Source organism: Lissotriton vulgaris, chromosome 12 (assembly GCF_964263255.1).
Source record: "Lissotriton vulgaris chromosome 12, aLisVul1.2, whole genome shotgun sequence".
Lineage (NCBI taxonomy): Eukaryota > Metazoa > Chordata > Amphibia > Caudata > Salamandridae > Lissotriton > Lissotriton vulgaris.
In genome coordinates, this window is record NC_141700.1 from 49,261,865 (window position 1) to 49,279,703 (window position 17,839).

The 17,839-nt window shown below is 46.8% G+C and overlaps 1 protein-coding gene across 4 annotated transcripts in view; it reads left to right on the forward strand.

Moving 5' to 3' along the window:
* The window catches only part of CRTC1 (CREB regulated transcription coactivator 1), a 364,358-nt gene that overhangs the window by 336,237 nt on the left and 10,282 nt on the right, over positions 1 to 17,839 (forward strand). For all 4 annotated transcript variants that reach the window (XM_086947032.1, XM_086947030.1, XM_086947029.1 and 1 more), the window contains one exon: positions 16,926 to 17,106. In XM_086947032.1, the coding sequence (XP_086803158.1) occupies positions 16,926 to 17,106 (181 nt within the window). The remainder of the gene's footprint in view (positions 1 to 16,925; positions 17,107 to 17,839) is intronic.

A 17,839-nucleotide genomic window follows, 5' to 3' on the forward strand; every position in this document is an offset into this window, starting at 1 on the left:
GCCAACACCCTCGCCCCGATCAAGAAACCCTCCAACACACACCCACAAGAATGCCAGGTGGTTCTCCGCGGACCTCCAGACCTCCAAATAATCCTGGCCTAAGACTAGAGAACAAATGGCACCGCGAACAGACACCGGAGAACCAGGCAGCCCACACGAACGCCATGCGCCAACATCATCACCTCATCAGATCCGCCAAAAGGGCCTCCTTCAAAGACCGTCTCGACAACAACGCACACAACAGCAAAGAGCTCTTCAACATTGTGAAGGAACTCTCCAACCCCAGCTCCAACACCAACATCTCACCATCGCTAGACCTGTGCAACTCCCTGGCCACCTTCTTCCATCGCAAGATCAGACATCCACGACCGCTTCGACAACCAGACCACCGCGAAAGCCAACAACACCTTAGACCCCACGACCACCACCCACAACGACCCCATGCTCACCTGGACTAACATCGACGACACCATCAAAATCATGAACACCATCCACTCCGGCTCCCCATCAGACCCGTGCCCACACCATATCTTCAACCACGCCAACGCCACCATCGCACCCCATCTCCACAAGGCCATCAACATCTTCTTCGAGACCGCAACCTTCCCGGAGAGCTGGAAGCACGCCGAAATCAACGCCTTGCTCAAGAACCCAAGGCATATCCGAGGGACCTCAAGAACTTCCCGCCCATCCCCCTGCTCACGTTCCCGGCTAAGGTCATTGAGAAAACCGTCAGCAAGCAGCTGACCCGCTACCTTGAGGAGAACATCAGTCCGAGTCCGGGTTCCGCAGCAACAACAGCACCGAAACTGCCCTCAACCCTGCCACCAATGACATCCGGGCCCTGCTGGACAACGGCGAAACCGCTGCCCTCATCCTCCTGGACCTATCAGCCGCCTTCGACACGTTCTGCCACTGCACCCTACGCTCACGCCTCCACAACGCAGGGATCCAAGACAAGGCTCTGGAATGGACCACCTCCTTCCTCTCCGGCAGAACCCAGAGCGTCCTCCTCCCCCCCTTTCCGTTCCAAAGCCTCCAAGATCCTCTGCGGCGTACCCCAAGGATCATCCCTCAGCCTGACATTGTTCAACGTCTACCTGGCCCAGTGAACCCGTCTGGAGGCCCTAGTGGGTCGGGGGCTACGACCCCGATGCCGTCGGGTGCTTCGGCGTCGACGCCGCCGGCGCCTTCGGGCCCGGCGCCGCAGGGCTCCACGATCCCGACACCGCCGGTGCCCTCGGGCCCGGCGCCGCAGGGTACAGCGGCCCCGGCGTCGGCGCCTTCGGGCCCGGCACCGCAGGGCGCTGCTGGACCCTCCTCGGGCGATGGATCGTCACCGGTGGACCTTACGACCCCCCCGGCGTCGGTCCGTGTGGTGTCCTCTCCGGCGGCGTCCTCGGGCGGCGCCGTCCCCGATGCCGACGTCGGGACGACGCCTATCGGCGCCGATCTCGACGCAGTTTGGAGATTTCAGTTTCTATGAACCGACCCCATTCACTTACGACCCTGATTCTCAGGAGATGGGGGACGAGGAGAATTGGGAGGGGTCTGAGGACCCTCTGACCAGGGAGTGTCAGTCTAACATGGACTGGACAGGAGACCTTGGGGAGGCCAGTGGCCTGGACACCTCTCCAGACACTGGATTTGTCTCTCCTCCTACCGTTCCTTCGGAGGAGGGTGCTACTTATGGTGTGGTGTTGATGAGGGCTGCAAAGGCCTTGGGCCTTGAGCTCCCCGTCGCGGCCGTGAGGACTAACCTCCTCACTGAGGTCCTTAAGCCGCAGTCATGCTCCATGGAGCCTCTGCTGCCGTTTAATGAGGCCTTGACGGACGTTCTTTTGGGCACTTGGTCCAGGCCCGCTACAGGTTCGCCTGTAGATAGGAACGTGGCCAGACAGGTTCTCTATCTGGATCGCACACGCCAGTTCCGGGTGGATGATCAACTCTTTGTTGGGTACGTGGGCGCTAAGAAAGGAAAAGCGGTGCACAAACGGACCATCTCTAGATGGATTATCATGTGCATCCAGGCGTGTTACTCCTTGGCTAAGAAGGAACCCCCTGTTGGGCTGAGGGCTCATTCCACTCGAGCCACGGCCACTACAACTGCCTTGGGCCGAGGTGTGCCCTTGCAGGACATTTGCCAGGCAGCTACGTGGGCCTCGTTGCACACGTTTGCGCGGCACTACTGCCTGGACAGTCAAGTCCGGAGGGACGGCTACTTCGGCCGTTCCGTTCTCCAGGACTTTCTGGTGTAAATATTGGTTCTCAGACCCACCACCACGGGGATGGTATTGCTGGGGTAACTATTCTAAGGTAAGGAATCTATCACTAACGTGTCTCTTTCAGATGCACAAGTTACTACTTGTGTAACGATATATCTGTAAGAGACATTAGTTAGTGATAGATTCCTTACCGACCCACCCATCCTCCCCGTTCTGCAAACCGATATCTAGGGTTAAGGTCATCCCCTTTCAGGGCCCTAGTTTCTTGGCACCAGTGTCGGTTTTTGTCATGGCTCTGCGCTTCTGGCGCGGAAAAGCTGTGGCTAAGAACTGACGTCAGCACGCGGAGGCGGCGTCTAAGTACTCCTACGACGTCATCACGGCGCCGACGACGGACGCGGAGCCGCAGACGACGCCTACCGACGCGCAAGGGTACTGCTACGCAAAACTTTCCGGATCCAGTCTGACGCCTGGGGATATTCTAAGGTAAGGAATCTATCACTAACTAATGTCTCTTACAGATATATCGTTACACAAGTAGTAACTTGTGCAATTGACTATCTACCAGAATGTAGTGGCATTCTGCTTTTATTGCTTAATTTTTTCCCTAATAGCTTCAAGTTAATCTGTGTGATGGTAGAGCCGCTTCAGAGATTGAAAAGCAGATCTGCAGAGATATCCGGAATCATTGTTGAAAATGTTGTAACTAAACTTTCTTTAGTATTCTCTTGGTCTGTGGAACATTATTTGGTAATGCAAACGTGAGTGCACAGTTATTGTGGTTGCTAGTGCACAATTTCAGTGCTTCTGCTGAATTTAAGCATTGGGATAGCAAGTGATGTAGCAAGAATGTGCCATTTGTGTAGCTAGATTTGTAATCCTAGGTTTTGCAAAGGCATTTTACCATTACATTGTCTCTATTAAATTGGTTTGTCACATTCTTAATTTACTTAAAACCTCAATTCTTTAATAAAACATTAAAAAAAGTATCCTGTACAGGTATAATATACATTTCTAATTTTCTAAAAATAAAAAGAAGGCCTCTGTAGGTGACGATTGTGAAAGGTTGTGTACGTCAATTCAGACTTGTGTTAAGGGAACTTTGGTCACTTGTTTACTCTATTCCTCCCATTAGGACCTCCATACTTTTTTCGAATGTGGTACGAAGAAGTTGTCAATTCAGTTACGAGGCAGAGTGATGTGAAAATACATCCCTTTTTGCTGGTTTTGGTCTCTCTTCTAGTCAAATTTTTTGCTTATTAATGTAATTAATATAAAATCCACTTAAAAGTATTGTAAGCACTTGAAAGCAATTTGCCTCTCTTTTTTAGTTAGCTGTAGTAAATATTGCAGTGTATAAAGCAACAACATTTACCTAAGAAACCTATTGGTAGTGTGGCTCACTGGTTAGAGGCGGCAGACCCGAGAGTAGAGGACGGCCGGCCCGGGACCAGGGTTCGATTCCCGGCGAGGCAGGTTTCTGGACCAGGGTCAGCGGACTCGATAATTCTCTCGCCTCGGTGCCCACTCTGATCAGCGATCACACTCGGCAACTCTGGGCATTAGCTTGCCTCATCTTCACTAACGGCCCCACCAGACCGCCGGGGATGCCTGGTCTCACCCTGGAGATACCCATTAAGGGACCATCTCTCAGGGAAGCCAGGAAGGGTTTCGCAGCGGTCGAAGCGCCTTGGGACCCTCCGGGTAAGTAGTGCGCTATATAAATGCCTATACATACATTGGTTCTTTCAGACAGTGAGAAACTGACTCTGCCACTACAAAAGCAGGCCTCTTTGGTTAAAATGTATAAATATTTTGTATGGAATGCCCTTGAACTTTATTCCTATGCCTACCCATTTGGTTATGAGATTTTGGGGTTGCAGTAAATAATCCAGAGACAAGTTTAAATGGAAACCTGTGTTGCTCTAACAATGTTTGCTTTGGCAGAAGAGGGCTTGGTAAATGGTGTGAATCCAGTTGACACTTGATTAGACTACTCCAGTTAAAAAGACAAGAAAAAGTGTTTGGTTTAGATCTAAAGTGCTAACTGGTAGGAATCTAATTTCTTCCCATCTTTCATCGTCTGACCCATATCGCACAGTTTTCTCATTAATAATTTCACTGCAAAGGTTTAAGTGAATGCATGAATGAGGAGATGTCATCAGTAATGTCATACATGGGGTAATTAGCAGTGGATGCAGAGGGCGTGAATTGTTACGTGAGATAACTAACTGCTGAATTTCTATGGGTTTGTGTATGTAATATCTGAACCCAACTATAATGTCCCAGTAAGGTTTTTTTGGGGGTTTTTTTTAGTGAATTTTTAAGTTTTTAAACTTCTATTTCCTTACTATAATGTCCCTGTAACCTTTGGGTTTTTTCAGTAAGTTTCTCCTTTTTTTTTATTTCAATTTTTTTTAATTGAGGATACAAATAATACAAACATACAAATATACAAATAATACAAATAATACAGAAATATAAAAATACAAAATTAAGGCGTATGGATGGCATAGCGTAAAGTGGGAGACAGGAAATATTATGTGGTTGGACACATGTCAAATTGAAGGCAGATAATGTTATGTTTAGCAAACACTAATGCTTGAGTACTTAAAAGGTGCGTGCAGTGGGTTCTATATATACCCTTGATAAATGGAAGTATTCGTCTCACCATCCATACATAATGTATTGGAACTGTGCAATAAGGGAAGGGGGAAGGGAAGGTGTGAGGGGGGTGGGGGGGGGGGGGTCAGGCAGCAGCAACATGCATTAAGCATTGTGTAAAGCATAAGAGGACTGCAAGTTCACAGAACAGGTACAAATGTTCAGTATGTTGTCACGGGCGTAAAGCGAGGCAAATTGTCTAAGGCGGATCGTAACATAGTTCCAACGAATCAAGTAAATTCCACAGTTTGGTATGGGGTTTTTGCCAAGGGGATGAGTAGAGGGCGTCATTATCAGCTCCCCTCAGGGACGCCAACCATTCCTGCCAAATTTTGAAAAAGACATCTGAAGCACTCTTCCATTTGCTGAGTACTACCTTGCATGCCAGTGTCATCATGAGGTCCAGTAGGTGTCTGTCATGGTCTCTTGCTATGTTCGGATCAATCGCCCCTAGCAGGACATACACGAATTCCCTGGGTGGTGTATGGTGGATATGATTATAGACCTTATCCCAGAACTTTTGCAACAATGGGCAATAAAAGAGCATGTGCACAAGGTTGCCCACTTCTGACTTGCAGTTCCAACAGAGGGGGTTCTCTATGAGTTTGAGTTTGAAGAGTTTTTCTGGAGTCCAATACGACCTATTTATCAACATAAAATTAGTTTGCGACAATATCGGGGATATTTTATTGCAGAAAGGTGTGAGGTGGATTTTATCCCAGTCAAAAGTCACCTTGGAGGAGTTAGGTTCGTTTTCCCAGTCCCGTTCACATTTTCTTTGTGCTTTTTGAGGCATAGGAGACAGAATCTTATAAACTTTTGAGACCATATGGCCCAATGACATGAGTTTTATTAGCTTATGGCAGAGTGTAGGATTCCTTGGCTGAATGGCTCTGGCAGATATGAGTGCTTTGAGGCGTAGGAATTTGTAAAAGTCAAGTGGTTGGAGATTGAATCGATTTTGTAAGGTAGCAAAGGTTAGGGGTCATAAACATCTTGCAAAGAGTTCACTCCTTTCCTGGACCAGTCTTCCCAGAAGAGAAGTTGGCCATCTTCTTTTATCGCCGGGTTAAGCAAAAACGATGTAAGATTGGATTTGGAGAACTTTATTTTTGCCTACAGTGTCTCTCTAGGTTGAGGAGAGCCCTTTCAGTATTAAGAAACACATACTTAGAATGGGGAAAGGCCGTGGCGTCCATAGTCATTATAGCGGGCAGCGGTAGGTTATTAATGATTGATTTTTCAATTTGGATCCATACAGGAGTGTATTCCTGAAAGCTGTGGAACCTATTTGCTCCCTGCTTGCGTAAATAGGCCGTCTGATAGCATCTAAAGTTTGGTGAGCCTACACCTCCTCTATCCTTCGGCAGCTGGAGTTTACGTAAGGATATTCTTGGTTTTTTATTTTGCCAAAGAAATACATTAAAAATCTTGTGTATTTTAGAGAGGAAGTCGTCTGACAATAGCATGGGTAGCATACTTATTAAATAATTTATGAGTGGCGTGATCATCATCTTTAAAGTTTCTACTCTGCCCCACCAGGATAAGAATTTCGGGGACCACCCGTCTAATAGTGAGGAGATCTTCTTTTATAAGGCAAGTTCGTTAATTTTAAGAGTACTGATTAAATCTTTCTCGAAGTCAATGCCAAGATATTTAAAGGTCTTTGATTGCCAGCACAGTCCAGAGTCGCCCAGAATGTTTTTTCCACCCAAGTTGTTAAGCAGTTTAGCCTCCGTCTTGTCTTTATTAAGCTTATATCCTGAGACTTCTGCGAACTCTGCAATACAGGACATTAGGGCCGGGATTGCTAGATCTGCATTTTCGGAGACCACCAAAACGTCATAAGCGTAAGCCGAGATTTTGACTATGACATCTCCAAAATCTATACTTTTAATTAGATTGTTGTTTCTTAAAGAGTACAGGAAGGGCTCGTTCGGCAGAAGAAATAGCGAGGGGGAGAGGGGACAGCCCTGTCTTGTGCCTTGTTTCAGCTCAAAGGAGTCCAAGAGACAACCTCCTGCTCTTACTCTTGCCGATGGTTTGGCATAGAAGGCCATCACCATACGGATGAAGCCTGTTCCCAAGTCAAATTTGTGTAGGGTGGCTTCTAAATAGCGCATACGTGTGAGATTAGTGCCGATTGCAACGCCAGCGGACCGGCGGCTGCCGGAAGGCGAAACAACCTGAATTTAAATCAAGTCCCCCCAGCGTGTTGGCTCGAATTTGGAAAAGCGTTTGTGTACGAATTAGGAGGCACCTGCTAATTGAATTTCGGACCATTTGCCTTTCCGCACGTTTTTTAAGGATAGCGATTGTAGACTAACTGCATCGCCAGGGCATCCCCAAATCGGCCTGCTGGATACTTCCAGACCAGCTTAGACTAACACTACAAACTATTAAAACCATTTTCGCCGCCTGGAGCCACGTTAACTATGTCCCACTGGTAGAAACCATGTGCTTCGCTTCGTTTTACCCTGTGTTCCCATCGTGCTCCAGTTTTCTTTGTTAAGACGAAGGCCTACACAGTATGCACACCAGATAAAAGACAATTGAAGTTCTCCCTCCCTCCCTTCCTCTCTAAGTCGGATTTTCTTCCACGATACTACATAAGGCCCTGAAGAGAATCCCAGGAAAACCAGCGGGATTCGAAACGCGTAGACCCTTGCCACATGGTGTCTGCGAGAGCGACAAGAGTATCCAGTTGTTCTCTCTTAGTCGCTAGTACAATACCAAGTTTTCCTAGCAAAAAAAGTTTTTGTTTGTAGATCTATTTAGGATTGTACAGTAAAAAATAAACTGTTCTTTCATTTTTTGTGAAACTGTGTCCGCAGACTGTGGCCTGTTGCTTCGCTTATCTTGTAGTATATATCTTGCTTATTTTGTAGTATATATTGTACATATTTTTAGATTGTAGTTTATGTCTCACATAGTCCCCGTCCCTGAGTGGTGTGAATGTGTTTTGAATGTCTGTGATATGTCTGGAATACTGTATGACTGATGAATAATAATCACTTCCTTGATTTTCATTTGTCCTTTTGTAAATATGTCCCCTTGTAAAAAAATGAGAAAATATATAAGCCTTCTTTTTTCCAAATAATGCTAAAATAAAAAACTATTAAGTAGTTATTCCCGTCTTTGATTTTTTCAAGTTCTGTCTGGTCATTTGTTGTACGAATACTATTAATATCAGCACTGGCACCTCCTTTTGTTCATTGTTACTCTGGCTCAGCCTTGCTGATTAGAGCCATCCCGTAGTTGCTTTTCACTTATCTTGATTATTACACCTCTGACTGTGGTTTTCAGAGCCTCCCATCTTGTAAGGTCTGTGGTGTCCCCCCTTTTGTTATGGGTAAGGTAGTCAAAGATGGCCTTTTCAATTGCCGCCCTGTTTTCAGCCTTTTTTAATACTGCATTATTGATTATCCAGTATTAGGGGTGTCTTTCATAGATTCACATGCCTGAATCATTCCCCGTCGTCGAGACGGGAGCCTCCGGTACATAAAAAAGTAATGTCCTATAGACATACATAGAGAAAATAGGCCTAAGGGCCTCACCTTAGTAGCCTTTCCTTGTCCTTATGTAAAAAGGACCAAACTCTTAGAGTCAGCCAATCAGCTATGACCTCCCTCTAGAACCTTCCTGGGAGGAGCCTCAGTCCCTCAGATTTTCTACCGCACGTTGTGCTAGGGAGTCTCCAGCCTGAGCTCTCCTCAGGATTCCTTCAAAATCATCTACTTAACTTTTGGAAGTGATTTCTTCACTCTACATCTCGTCAGGGATTACTTCTGTCAACTTTTTCCTGCAGTAAGTGTTTTCTATCCACTGCTTTCTACAATGTCTGAATCCCAGAAGAAAGCCCTTTTCAGGGCCTGCTCTTCATGTGGGAAGAAAAGGCTCCATGTGGAAGATAAGCATGCCTTGTGCTTATATTGCCTTTATCCAGACCACGTCCCTGCAGACTGCAGAATATGTAGGTCTTTCCCTAAAAAGACGGTAAGGGACAGGGAAGGTCGTCTTCTCATCTGGCTTGACAGGCTTAAAGACAGAGACCACCTGGAATCTTCGGAGGGTAGTGTTTCTAAGACCTCAGAAGTCTCTCAGAAGCGGCCAAGGGTGACTTCCCCTGGCCCCTCAGACACTCCTCCTAGGAAGGCACAAAAGAAGTCTTCAGAGGCAAGATCTACAACATCTTCAGTGTCTGCCAAAGATTCCCAGACCTTTAAGAAGCCTGCTCAATCATCTAGCAGACATACTCAGAGGACTACCTCAGTGACCACCACTGTGTCGACGACGACAGTGTCGTCACCTTCACAGTCGACGACGACAACTCCATCATCGTCGTCAGCAGGTAGACCTATTTCATCTGTTATACTGCTGAAATCGTCGTCTACGTCGAAAACCTTGTCGACGACGAAGATTACACCGTCGACGACGACATCGTCGTTGAAAAGCCCACTGTCGACGACGACGTCGATGATGAGCCCACCGTCGACGATCCCGACGACGAAGGCGTCGACGAGGGCATCGACGGCGAAGACGTCGACTACAAAGACGTCGACGACGGGCTCGCCGTCAACGAGTGCACCGTCGACGACAACATCGACGTCGAAATCATCATCATCGTCGACGACCAAAATACCGTCTACGGAGATACCGTCGACGAAGACCTTACCGTCGACGAAGACACCGTCGACGGATGACTCGTCGTCGATAATGGCCCTTTCTGAGCCATGGAAGAAATCCAAGCTCGTAGAAGTGTCGTCTCTGACGCTGCCGCCGTCGACAACACCAGCAACAACGACAGCAACTTCCACATCAAGTTCTGCGTCTGGCAAGATTAACAAACAGCAAATTACGCCGGAAACCACGTCTCCGAGCAAAGTGCAAACGCAGCTACCTTCAGAAATCTTCCAGAGTGAAGAATCTGAGGAGGAGGACCCCCTGGAACCTGCTACTTCCATTTCGGACCTTCATGTCAAATGCCAGAGCACGGACGAGGAACAGGAAGAGTTCACTTACCAAGAACACTCCGTCCACACTAGTGTTCGCACAGAAGTCTCCCCAATGGTATGCCTGCCGGCCTCTATTGTCAATGACCTGAGATACCTTATACAAGATTACAAGCAACGCTTCCCGGAAACACCATCGACGGAAAGTGGGAATCAGACGCCTGCAGTAAATAACCCGGTGTCAGCGTCAGTCCCAAAACAGTTTCAACCTCTCCCTCAAATCCACCGTGAGAGAATCCAACCTCAGGTGGTAGTATCATCAGACGAAGATGATGACGATGATGAATTGGAAGAAGGAGAGGTACAGGAAATACACTCTGCCCATGATGAGGAGGAGGAGTATGTGGCATCTTCCCCAGCTTCACCACAACCACGCCAAGCAGATTCGCCACCTGTGGACATTGGCGGCTTTCATAAAATTGTGGAAAGGGCAGCAAAACGCTTCCATATGGTTATGGAATCGACGGAAACTGAATGCTTCTTGCACGATTTTAAGGAGCAGACACAAAAGTCAACGAAATCTATTCCGATAATAGAATTCCTTTGGGAGCAAGGCAAGAAACTAATGCTGACACCCGCTTCTGTACCTGCGGTTGTTCCACGCCTGGACAAAAAATATAAAGCCCCTCTTGCAGCGGCAGCTTGCCTCAATGGACACCCGAAACCAGATTCGGTGGTTACACAGGCGGCCCAGAAGAACTCCCGCAACCCTTCCTCCCCTCTATCAGCTCCTCCGGACAAAGAAGGCAGGAAGTTGGACACGATCGGAAAACGATTCACACCAACTTCGGCCATGACCATCAAGGTGGCCAACTCCATAGCTCTGTTGGGGCGTTACAATCGCCAACTCTGGGAGGACATAGCTCCCTATTTGGCGGAACTGCCTGACACAGTCCAAGGTGAAGTCAAGGCACTGCTTACGGAGGGTCAAACCTCAGCAGCGGAAATAATTGACTGTGCTATTGATGCAGCCATGACCGGCTTTCGTCAACTTGCTGGAGCTGCAGTCCTACACCGTCAAGGATGGCTTAAAGCGACGTCGTTCCGACAGGAGGTGCAATCAAAAGTGCTAGACATGCCCTTCGACGGCCAGCACCTTTTTGGGGACAAGATCGATGAGGCACTACAAACCATAAAGAAGGACACCGATACTGCCAGAGCACTGGGTACCTTGCAGACGCGGAACCAGTCCTTTCGAGGCAACAGATCCAGAGGTCAATCCTCTTATCGAGGTTCCTATCAGAATAGGTCCTCGTATTCCTACAATACCAAAAATCAATACCAACACAAACAACAACAAAATCGTCAGTCTTCTTACGGAAGATCAAACTACAGGGGCAAAAATCAGAAGAGGGGCACTGGCGGCCGCCAGTGACCTATTACTCCAGCCAGTCCAGCCACCCTATCCCTCATTACAAATTGGAGGAAAGTTGACCCATTTCCTCACCAATTGGCAACGCATCACCACGGACCAGTGGGTTCTCCAAATTATAAGATTCGGACATTCCCTGGAATTCACCTCCATCCCTCCTACCACACCTCCCCGCAGACGGACACACAAACACCTACGCCTGCTTCTCCAAGAAATTTCTATGATGCTGAAGAAGGGAGCAATCGAGCGAGTTCCAACACCTCAGAAAGGAAAAGGCTTCTATTCCCACTTCTTTCTTGTACGCCAGAAAGAGAAAAAATGGAGGCCCATTCTGGACCTCCGAACGATCAACGCTTTCCTACGGAGCCAATCGTTCAGGATGGTGACGATTCAAGAAATACTAGGCATTCTGGAAAAAGGAGACTTCATGACATCTTTGGATCTCCAAGATGCCTACTACCACATCCCCATCCTCAAGTGTCACAGAAAATTCCTGAGGTTCAAAGTGGCAGGACAACATTATCAATTCAAGGTCCTGCCGTTCGGCCTCGAGTCCGCGCCGCGGATTTTCACAAGTGCCTTGCACCGGTGGCAGCTTTCCTGCGTCAAATGGGCCACCAGGTCTTCCCCTACCTAGACGACTGGCTGGGGAAGGCACCCTCAGCAATAGACACAACCAAATCCTCCAACGCCTGCACCAATCTTTTTCAGAGGCTAGGATTAACTCTCAATCTCAAGAAATCCTGCCTTATCCCTACGACAAAAATTACCTTCCTCGGGGCGACCTTGGACACGGAGTGCGCGAAAGCCTTCCCCTCGAAGGAAAGGACAGACAAAATACTATCTCTGGCCACGGCTGTGGCATCAAAGGCGAACCTAAAAGTCCGGACCTACAAGTCTCTCCTGGGCATGATGTCTTCCTGTATACTCCTCATCCCTCACTGCAGACTCAGGATGCGCCCATTGCAGGAGGCTCTCACGAGCCAATGGACTCAGAGTACTGGTTCTTTCTAGGACATTGTACGGATAACGCCAAAAATATCCAAGAGTCTGGACTGGTGGAGGCGCCGCAAAAATCTAACCGTAGGGCTGCCATTTCTCCTTCCGGCGACACCTCTGGTGATCACCACGGACGCCTCCCTCGAAGGATGGGGCGCTGTCCTCCAGGACCTTCAGATCAGCGGCAAGTGGGCACTCAGGAAAAACAGCTCCATATAAACTTTTTGGAGCTGAGAGCTGTGTATCTGGCACTGCAGGCCTTTCTACCACGCGTCCAGAACTCCCAGGTGCTCGTCAAAACGGACAACACCACGACGATGCACTATCTCAACAAACAGGGAGGAACGCGTTCGCTCACTCTATCACGCGAATCGCAGAAGATCTGGAACTGGCTGGTACTACATGGAATCACGCTCAAAGCAGACTATGTACCAGGCAAGGACAATACCATCGCGGACGCCCTGAGCAGGCAAAGATCCCTCTCCCACGAGTGGGAACTAAGCAACAGGGCACTGACTCACGTATTCTCTCAATGGGGAGTCCCAAGAATCGACCTGTTTGCCACCAAGGGGAACACCAAATGCCCAAACTATGCAAGCTGGCATCCCCAACGAGGGTCACTGGGAAATGCTTTTTCCATCGGTTGGTTCAGCGTGTTTGCGTACGCTTTTCCTCCGTTTCCGATGATCCCAAGACTCCTCAGGAAGATGAAGGCGGAGCCCTGTACCCTGATCCTGATTGCCCCGTTCTGGTCGAGACAACACTGGTTCTCGGATCTGCTTTGACTCTCCATCAGGACACCGATTCGTCTGCGGCAGCACCCGAACCTCCTAACGATGTCCAACGGGCAGGTACAACACCCGAACCTGCAATCGCTCAAGTTATCGGCCTGGCTCCTGAGCACAGAGAGTTCTGTAGCCTGAATATTCCGCAGGAATGCAGAGATGTGTTGGCAAAAGCGAGAGCAGACAGTACCAACAAAACCTACTCTCTCAAATGGAAAAGATTCTGCATTTGGTGTTCAGAGCAAGACCTGCGACCGCTGCACGTCACACCTGAGCAGGTACTGCCATATCTCCTCCATCTGGCACAGTCAGGTCTGGCGCATGCCTCCATAAAAGTTCACCTGTCGGCTATCTCACGGTTCACCAGAACTTTCTCTGGGCCTTCTCTGTGGTCCAGTAGACTGGTAAAACAGTTCCTAAAGGGACTTTATAGATCCTTCCCAAGACCTCGGAAGGTCCCTCCTACGCGGCAGCTCAATCTAGTCCTCAACCAACTCATGAGGCATCCTTTTGAGCCCATTCATCGAGCATCCATCAAGTACATCTCATGGAAAACGGCATTCTTACTCGCTTTAACATTTGCCAGGAGAATAAGCGAGCTACAGGCGCTGTCCATTCAGGAACCATTTATGCAGTTCAAACAGGACAGGGTGGTGCTGAGACCGAACCCTAAATTCATACCGAAAGTGCCTTCGGACTTTCATCTCAATGAACCGATAGTCCTTCGGTCTTTCTTTGCGAACCCTTCCACCGCAGCAGAAAGAACACTACATTCCTTGGATCTCAAGAGGTGTCTCAAGTTCTATCTAGACAAAACTAAAGCTTTCAGAAAATCTTCACAACTGTTTGTGGCCTACAGCAGACCGAGAATGGGTCTGCCTCTCACGAAACAAAGCATCTCGAGGTGGATCTCCTCAGTGATTGCATTCTGCCATGTCAAGGCCGGAAGGCCTTTGAGTGATCATGTTACTGCACATTCCACCAGGGCGATGTCCACATCAGCAGCACTGTTCGCTGGAGTGCCGATCTTGGACATATGCAGAGCGGCGACCTGGAAGTCACCGCACACTTTCTCCAGACACTACTGCCTGGATATCGAGCTTCAGAAGGATGCAGCAGTGGGCCAGGCGGTGCTTCGCCATCTCTTTCAGTGAGGTGAGCCTTCCTACATCCCGCCATCCGGGTATGCACATTCTTTGTTTTTGTGATATTCTGCTTGTGCTGTCATTCCCATGTTATATGATAATATGTGTATTGTCTAACATGACTACAGAGCAACATTGCATCAGAAATGTGCATATCTTATTGCTAACTACTCTGATTCAGGCATGTGAATCTATGAAAGACACCCCTAATACTGGATAAGAAATGCGTTACTTACCTGTAACAGCAGTTGTCCAGTATTGGTGTCTTTCATAGATTCACATGCAACCCTCCCGCCTCCCCTGGAAGGACTCGCATCCCTCTCTAACGGTATTACACCTACCTAGCTGGGTGCGTACGAAAATCTGAGGGACTGAGGCTCCTCCCAGGAAGGTTCTAGAGGGAGGTCATAGCTGATTGGCTGACTCTAAGAGTTTGGTCCTTTTTACATAAGGACAAGGAAAGGCTACTAAGGTGAGGCCCTTAGGCCTATTTTCTCTATGTATGTCTATAGGACATTACTTTTTTATGTACCGGAGGCTCCCGTCTTGACGACGGGGAATGATTCAGGCATGTGAATCTATGAAAGACACCAATACTGGACAACTGCTGTTACAGGTAAGTAACACATTTCATCTCCATAGAGTTGACCTCTTAACCCCCGGTTTGTATCGCCAGAGACATCGTAATGCATGAGTGGTCAGAGATTACGCGTGGTTCAATGGAGGTGACCTCAATGTCTGCAATAGAGTGAGCTGATGTGAGTAAATAATCTATGCGTGTGTATGAACCATGTGGCGATGAGTAGAATGCATAATCTCTACCTGTTGGATTTATCAATCTCCATGAATCTACTAGATTGAAGCGTTTGCAGAGGTTTAGGAGTGCTTTATGTGAATTGGTTGAACGAAAGGGGCAGCGCGAGTCCCTGTCGAGGATGGGGCCTATAGGGAGGTTCAGGTCCCCGCCTAAAATATGCGTCACAGTATCTGGTATTGTGTCGATGTGTGTGCAAAGTTCCTTCCAAAAGCCTTGCTCATCCTTATTAGGTGCATAAACATTGGTAACATAAAACTCCCTCCCATCCTTTGATATTTTTGTTGAGACCCATCTACCCTTTGTGTCGGCAACGCTCAACAGGACATCAATGTTAGCTCTTTTAGCAATGAGCGTAAGGACTTAGTTCTTTTTTCCCAAGGCGTCAGACGCAATAGTCTCACTATACCATTTATTCTTCATTGAATTAAATTGTGGTGAATCAATTTTAGTGTCTTGTAGTAGTATTATGTCTCCCTTTTGCTTGTGGAGGTAGTCTAGGATTTTTCTCTTTTTGATTGGATGGTTGATTCCCTTAATATTAAGGGATACTATCTTAATAGCCTGCTTATTTGTCGCCATGAGAGAGGAGTGGGAATGATATGCCTAGCTCCATGTTATGCATAATGTGACAGAAGCTGAGGGATATAATCCTAATAGAGTTAGGGTCAGGTTCCCGTATCATGAGTGTATGGTTGTATATGTACTTATACACGCGCCTGCTGTGCGCACCCTCTTCATTGTCTAGTTGTTGAAATTTGCCGGCGGGATACCGAGACAAAGGGGGAAATGAATCACTGTCTAGTTGTAGAGCTTTGCTGCCAGTGTACAGAGACAAAGGGGGAAATGAAGGTAAAAATACTGCTGAAGACAAGGGAAAAATTATAAATACCAACGTAACCAATAATCCCATCAAACCCACCCACATCCCAAACCCACCCTCCCCACCCAAAAAGTACATTAAGGACATGGCAACCAGGGAGAAGTAACCACTCTAGTTCTCTCCTCCGTGGCGACTAACTATAGTAATCTGCTTGCATAAGCAAAAAAAGATACAATTCGAACGAGTCCGATATAGTTTCTCCTTTTTAATGCTATTTTCGAACGATAACATACTTGTAACCTGGGCATGTGAGTGGGTTTGTCAGTTGTGTGTGTGTGTTGGTTAGTGTATGAGTCTGTGGTGGGTGTGTCAGTGCGTCTGTGAGTGGCTGCATGGGTCTGTGAGTGGGTGTGCGAGTGGTTGTATGGGTGTGTACTTGGGTGTGTGTGAGGGCCTCTGTGAGTGGGTGTCTGAGTGGGTTTAAGAGTGGCTAGATGTGTGTGAGCGCATTTGTGACTGGTTGTGTGAGTCTGAGTGGTTTGTGAGTCTAAGGAGGTATGAGTGGCTGTAAAGGTGCATTAGTGGTTGCATAGGTGTATACATGGGTCTGTAAATGGTTGTGTGGGTGTGTAAGTGTATGTGTGAGTGGGTGTATTATATTTATAGGGATTTAGATCGCCGGATCTGCCATCGATTCACATGGGTGGCCATGCTGAGCGCTGTGTCGATCAGAGACCCCTTCATCAGTCCCATGGTGTCAGGATACCTCTATCCTGACCCCTTGTATCCTATTTACACTTTATTCCCCCAACCACTAGTAGGTTTAGTATATATCCATATATTTCCTGTGATTGCTTTTGCTGCTAGAGTAAATCATATTTTATAGTGTATTTAAAACTAAGAATAGATTTTCTATGAAGATAGTATGTGTTTTCTGAAAAAAACATTAAGAAGTATTGGGCTTTGTATGAGAGACAATTCACACATCCGAGGTGAAGCCCTTAAACATAAATGTTTCGGTACGCAACTTGGTTTTACAGGTAGTTTTGACCTTTGTTAACAGATGTATTCTCTGTTGATCTGCAGCTTGAACAGTTTAATATGATAGAAAACGCCATCAGCTCTAACAGCCTGTACAGTCCATGTTCAACACTGAACTACTCCCAAGCAGCCATGATGGGACTTACTGGCAGTCATGGCAGTTTACAGGACTCTCACCAGCTTAATTACTCCAGTCATGGAAACATACCTAATATTATTCTCACAGGTAAGGAGTGCATCAAATTATGCAACATTGATTTATGGATGCACTCATTTTGTATGTATGTTCAATTCAAATAAGTATATTATTAGGGCTTCCTGGAATTTGTATTCTGCAATATTGATTTGAGCTTTCAATTTTCAAGAGGCGCTCAATGCATATATATTTAGTTATTTCACTTATTTGTCATAATTGTTAATATGATGAATCACATCTTTTTCCACCAAGGATTTGGGTTAAGTTCAAATGGAAAATGCTTGCTTCTGTCCTATAAAATAACAGTTTAATTTATTTCCATATATAACCGAGTCAGTCGGTCAGTTCATCTTTATTCGGCGTTTTGCCATAAAAGCATATAAAACTTACATGAGCAAACAATACAAAGAATTTGAACAGTTTTTCTACTAAAACATATGCAGTGTTAAAAAACATGAATAAATAGTTTAAAATCTTTCAGTTTAGCCTCAACCATAACCAATATAATTGGAATCATTCTACAAGATATTTTGGACATAATAAAAAGGTTTAACAACATGTAACTATAGCTTACTGTTTTAGAAACAATCCTCTAAATAGTTACCAGCTAGTAGCATTTTCTAATTTGTTGCGCATTTCTAATAAAATTGAAAACTGCTTGATAAATCTCTATCGCAGATAGTTTTTGTAAAATCTCCATTGCAATCAGATGTTGCATAATCCCTGCCAGGTGAAGTAACGGAGCCAGGAAATAGATTATTGA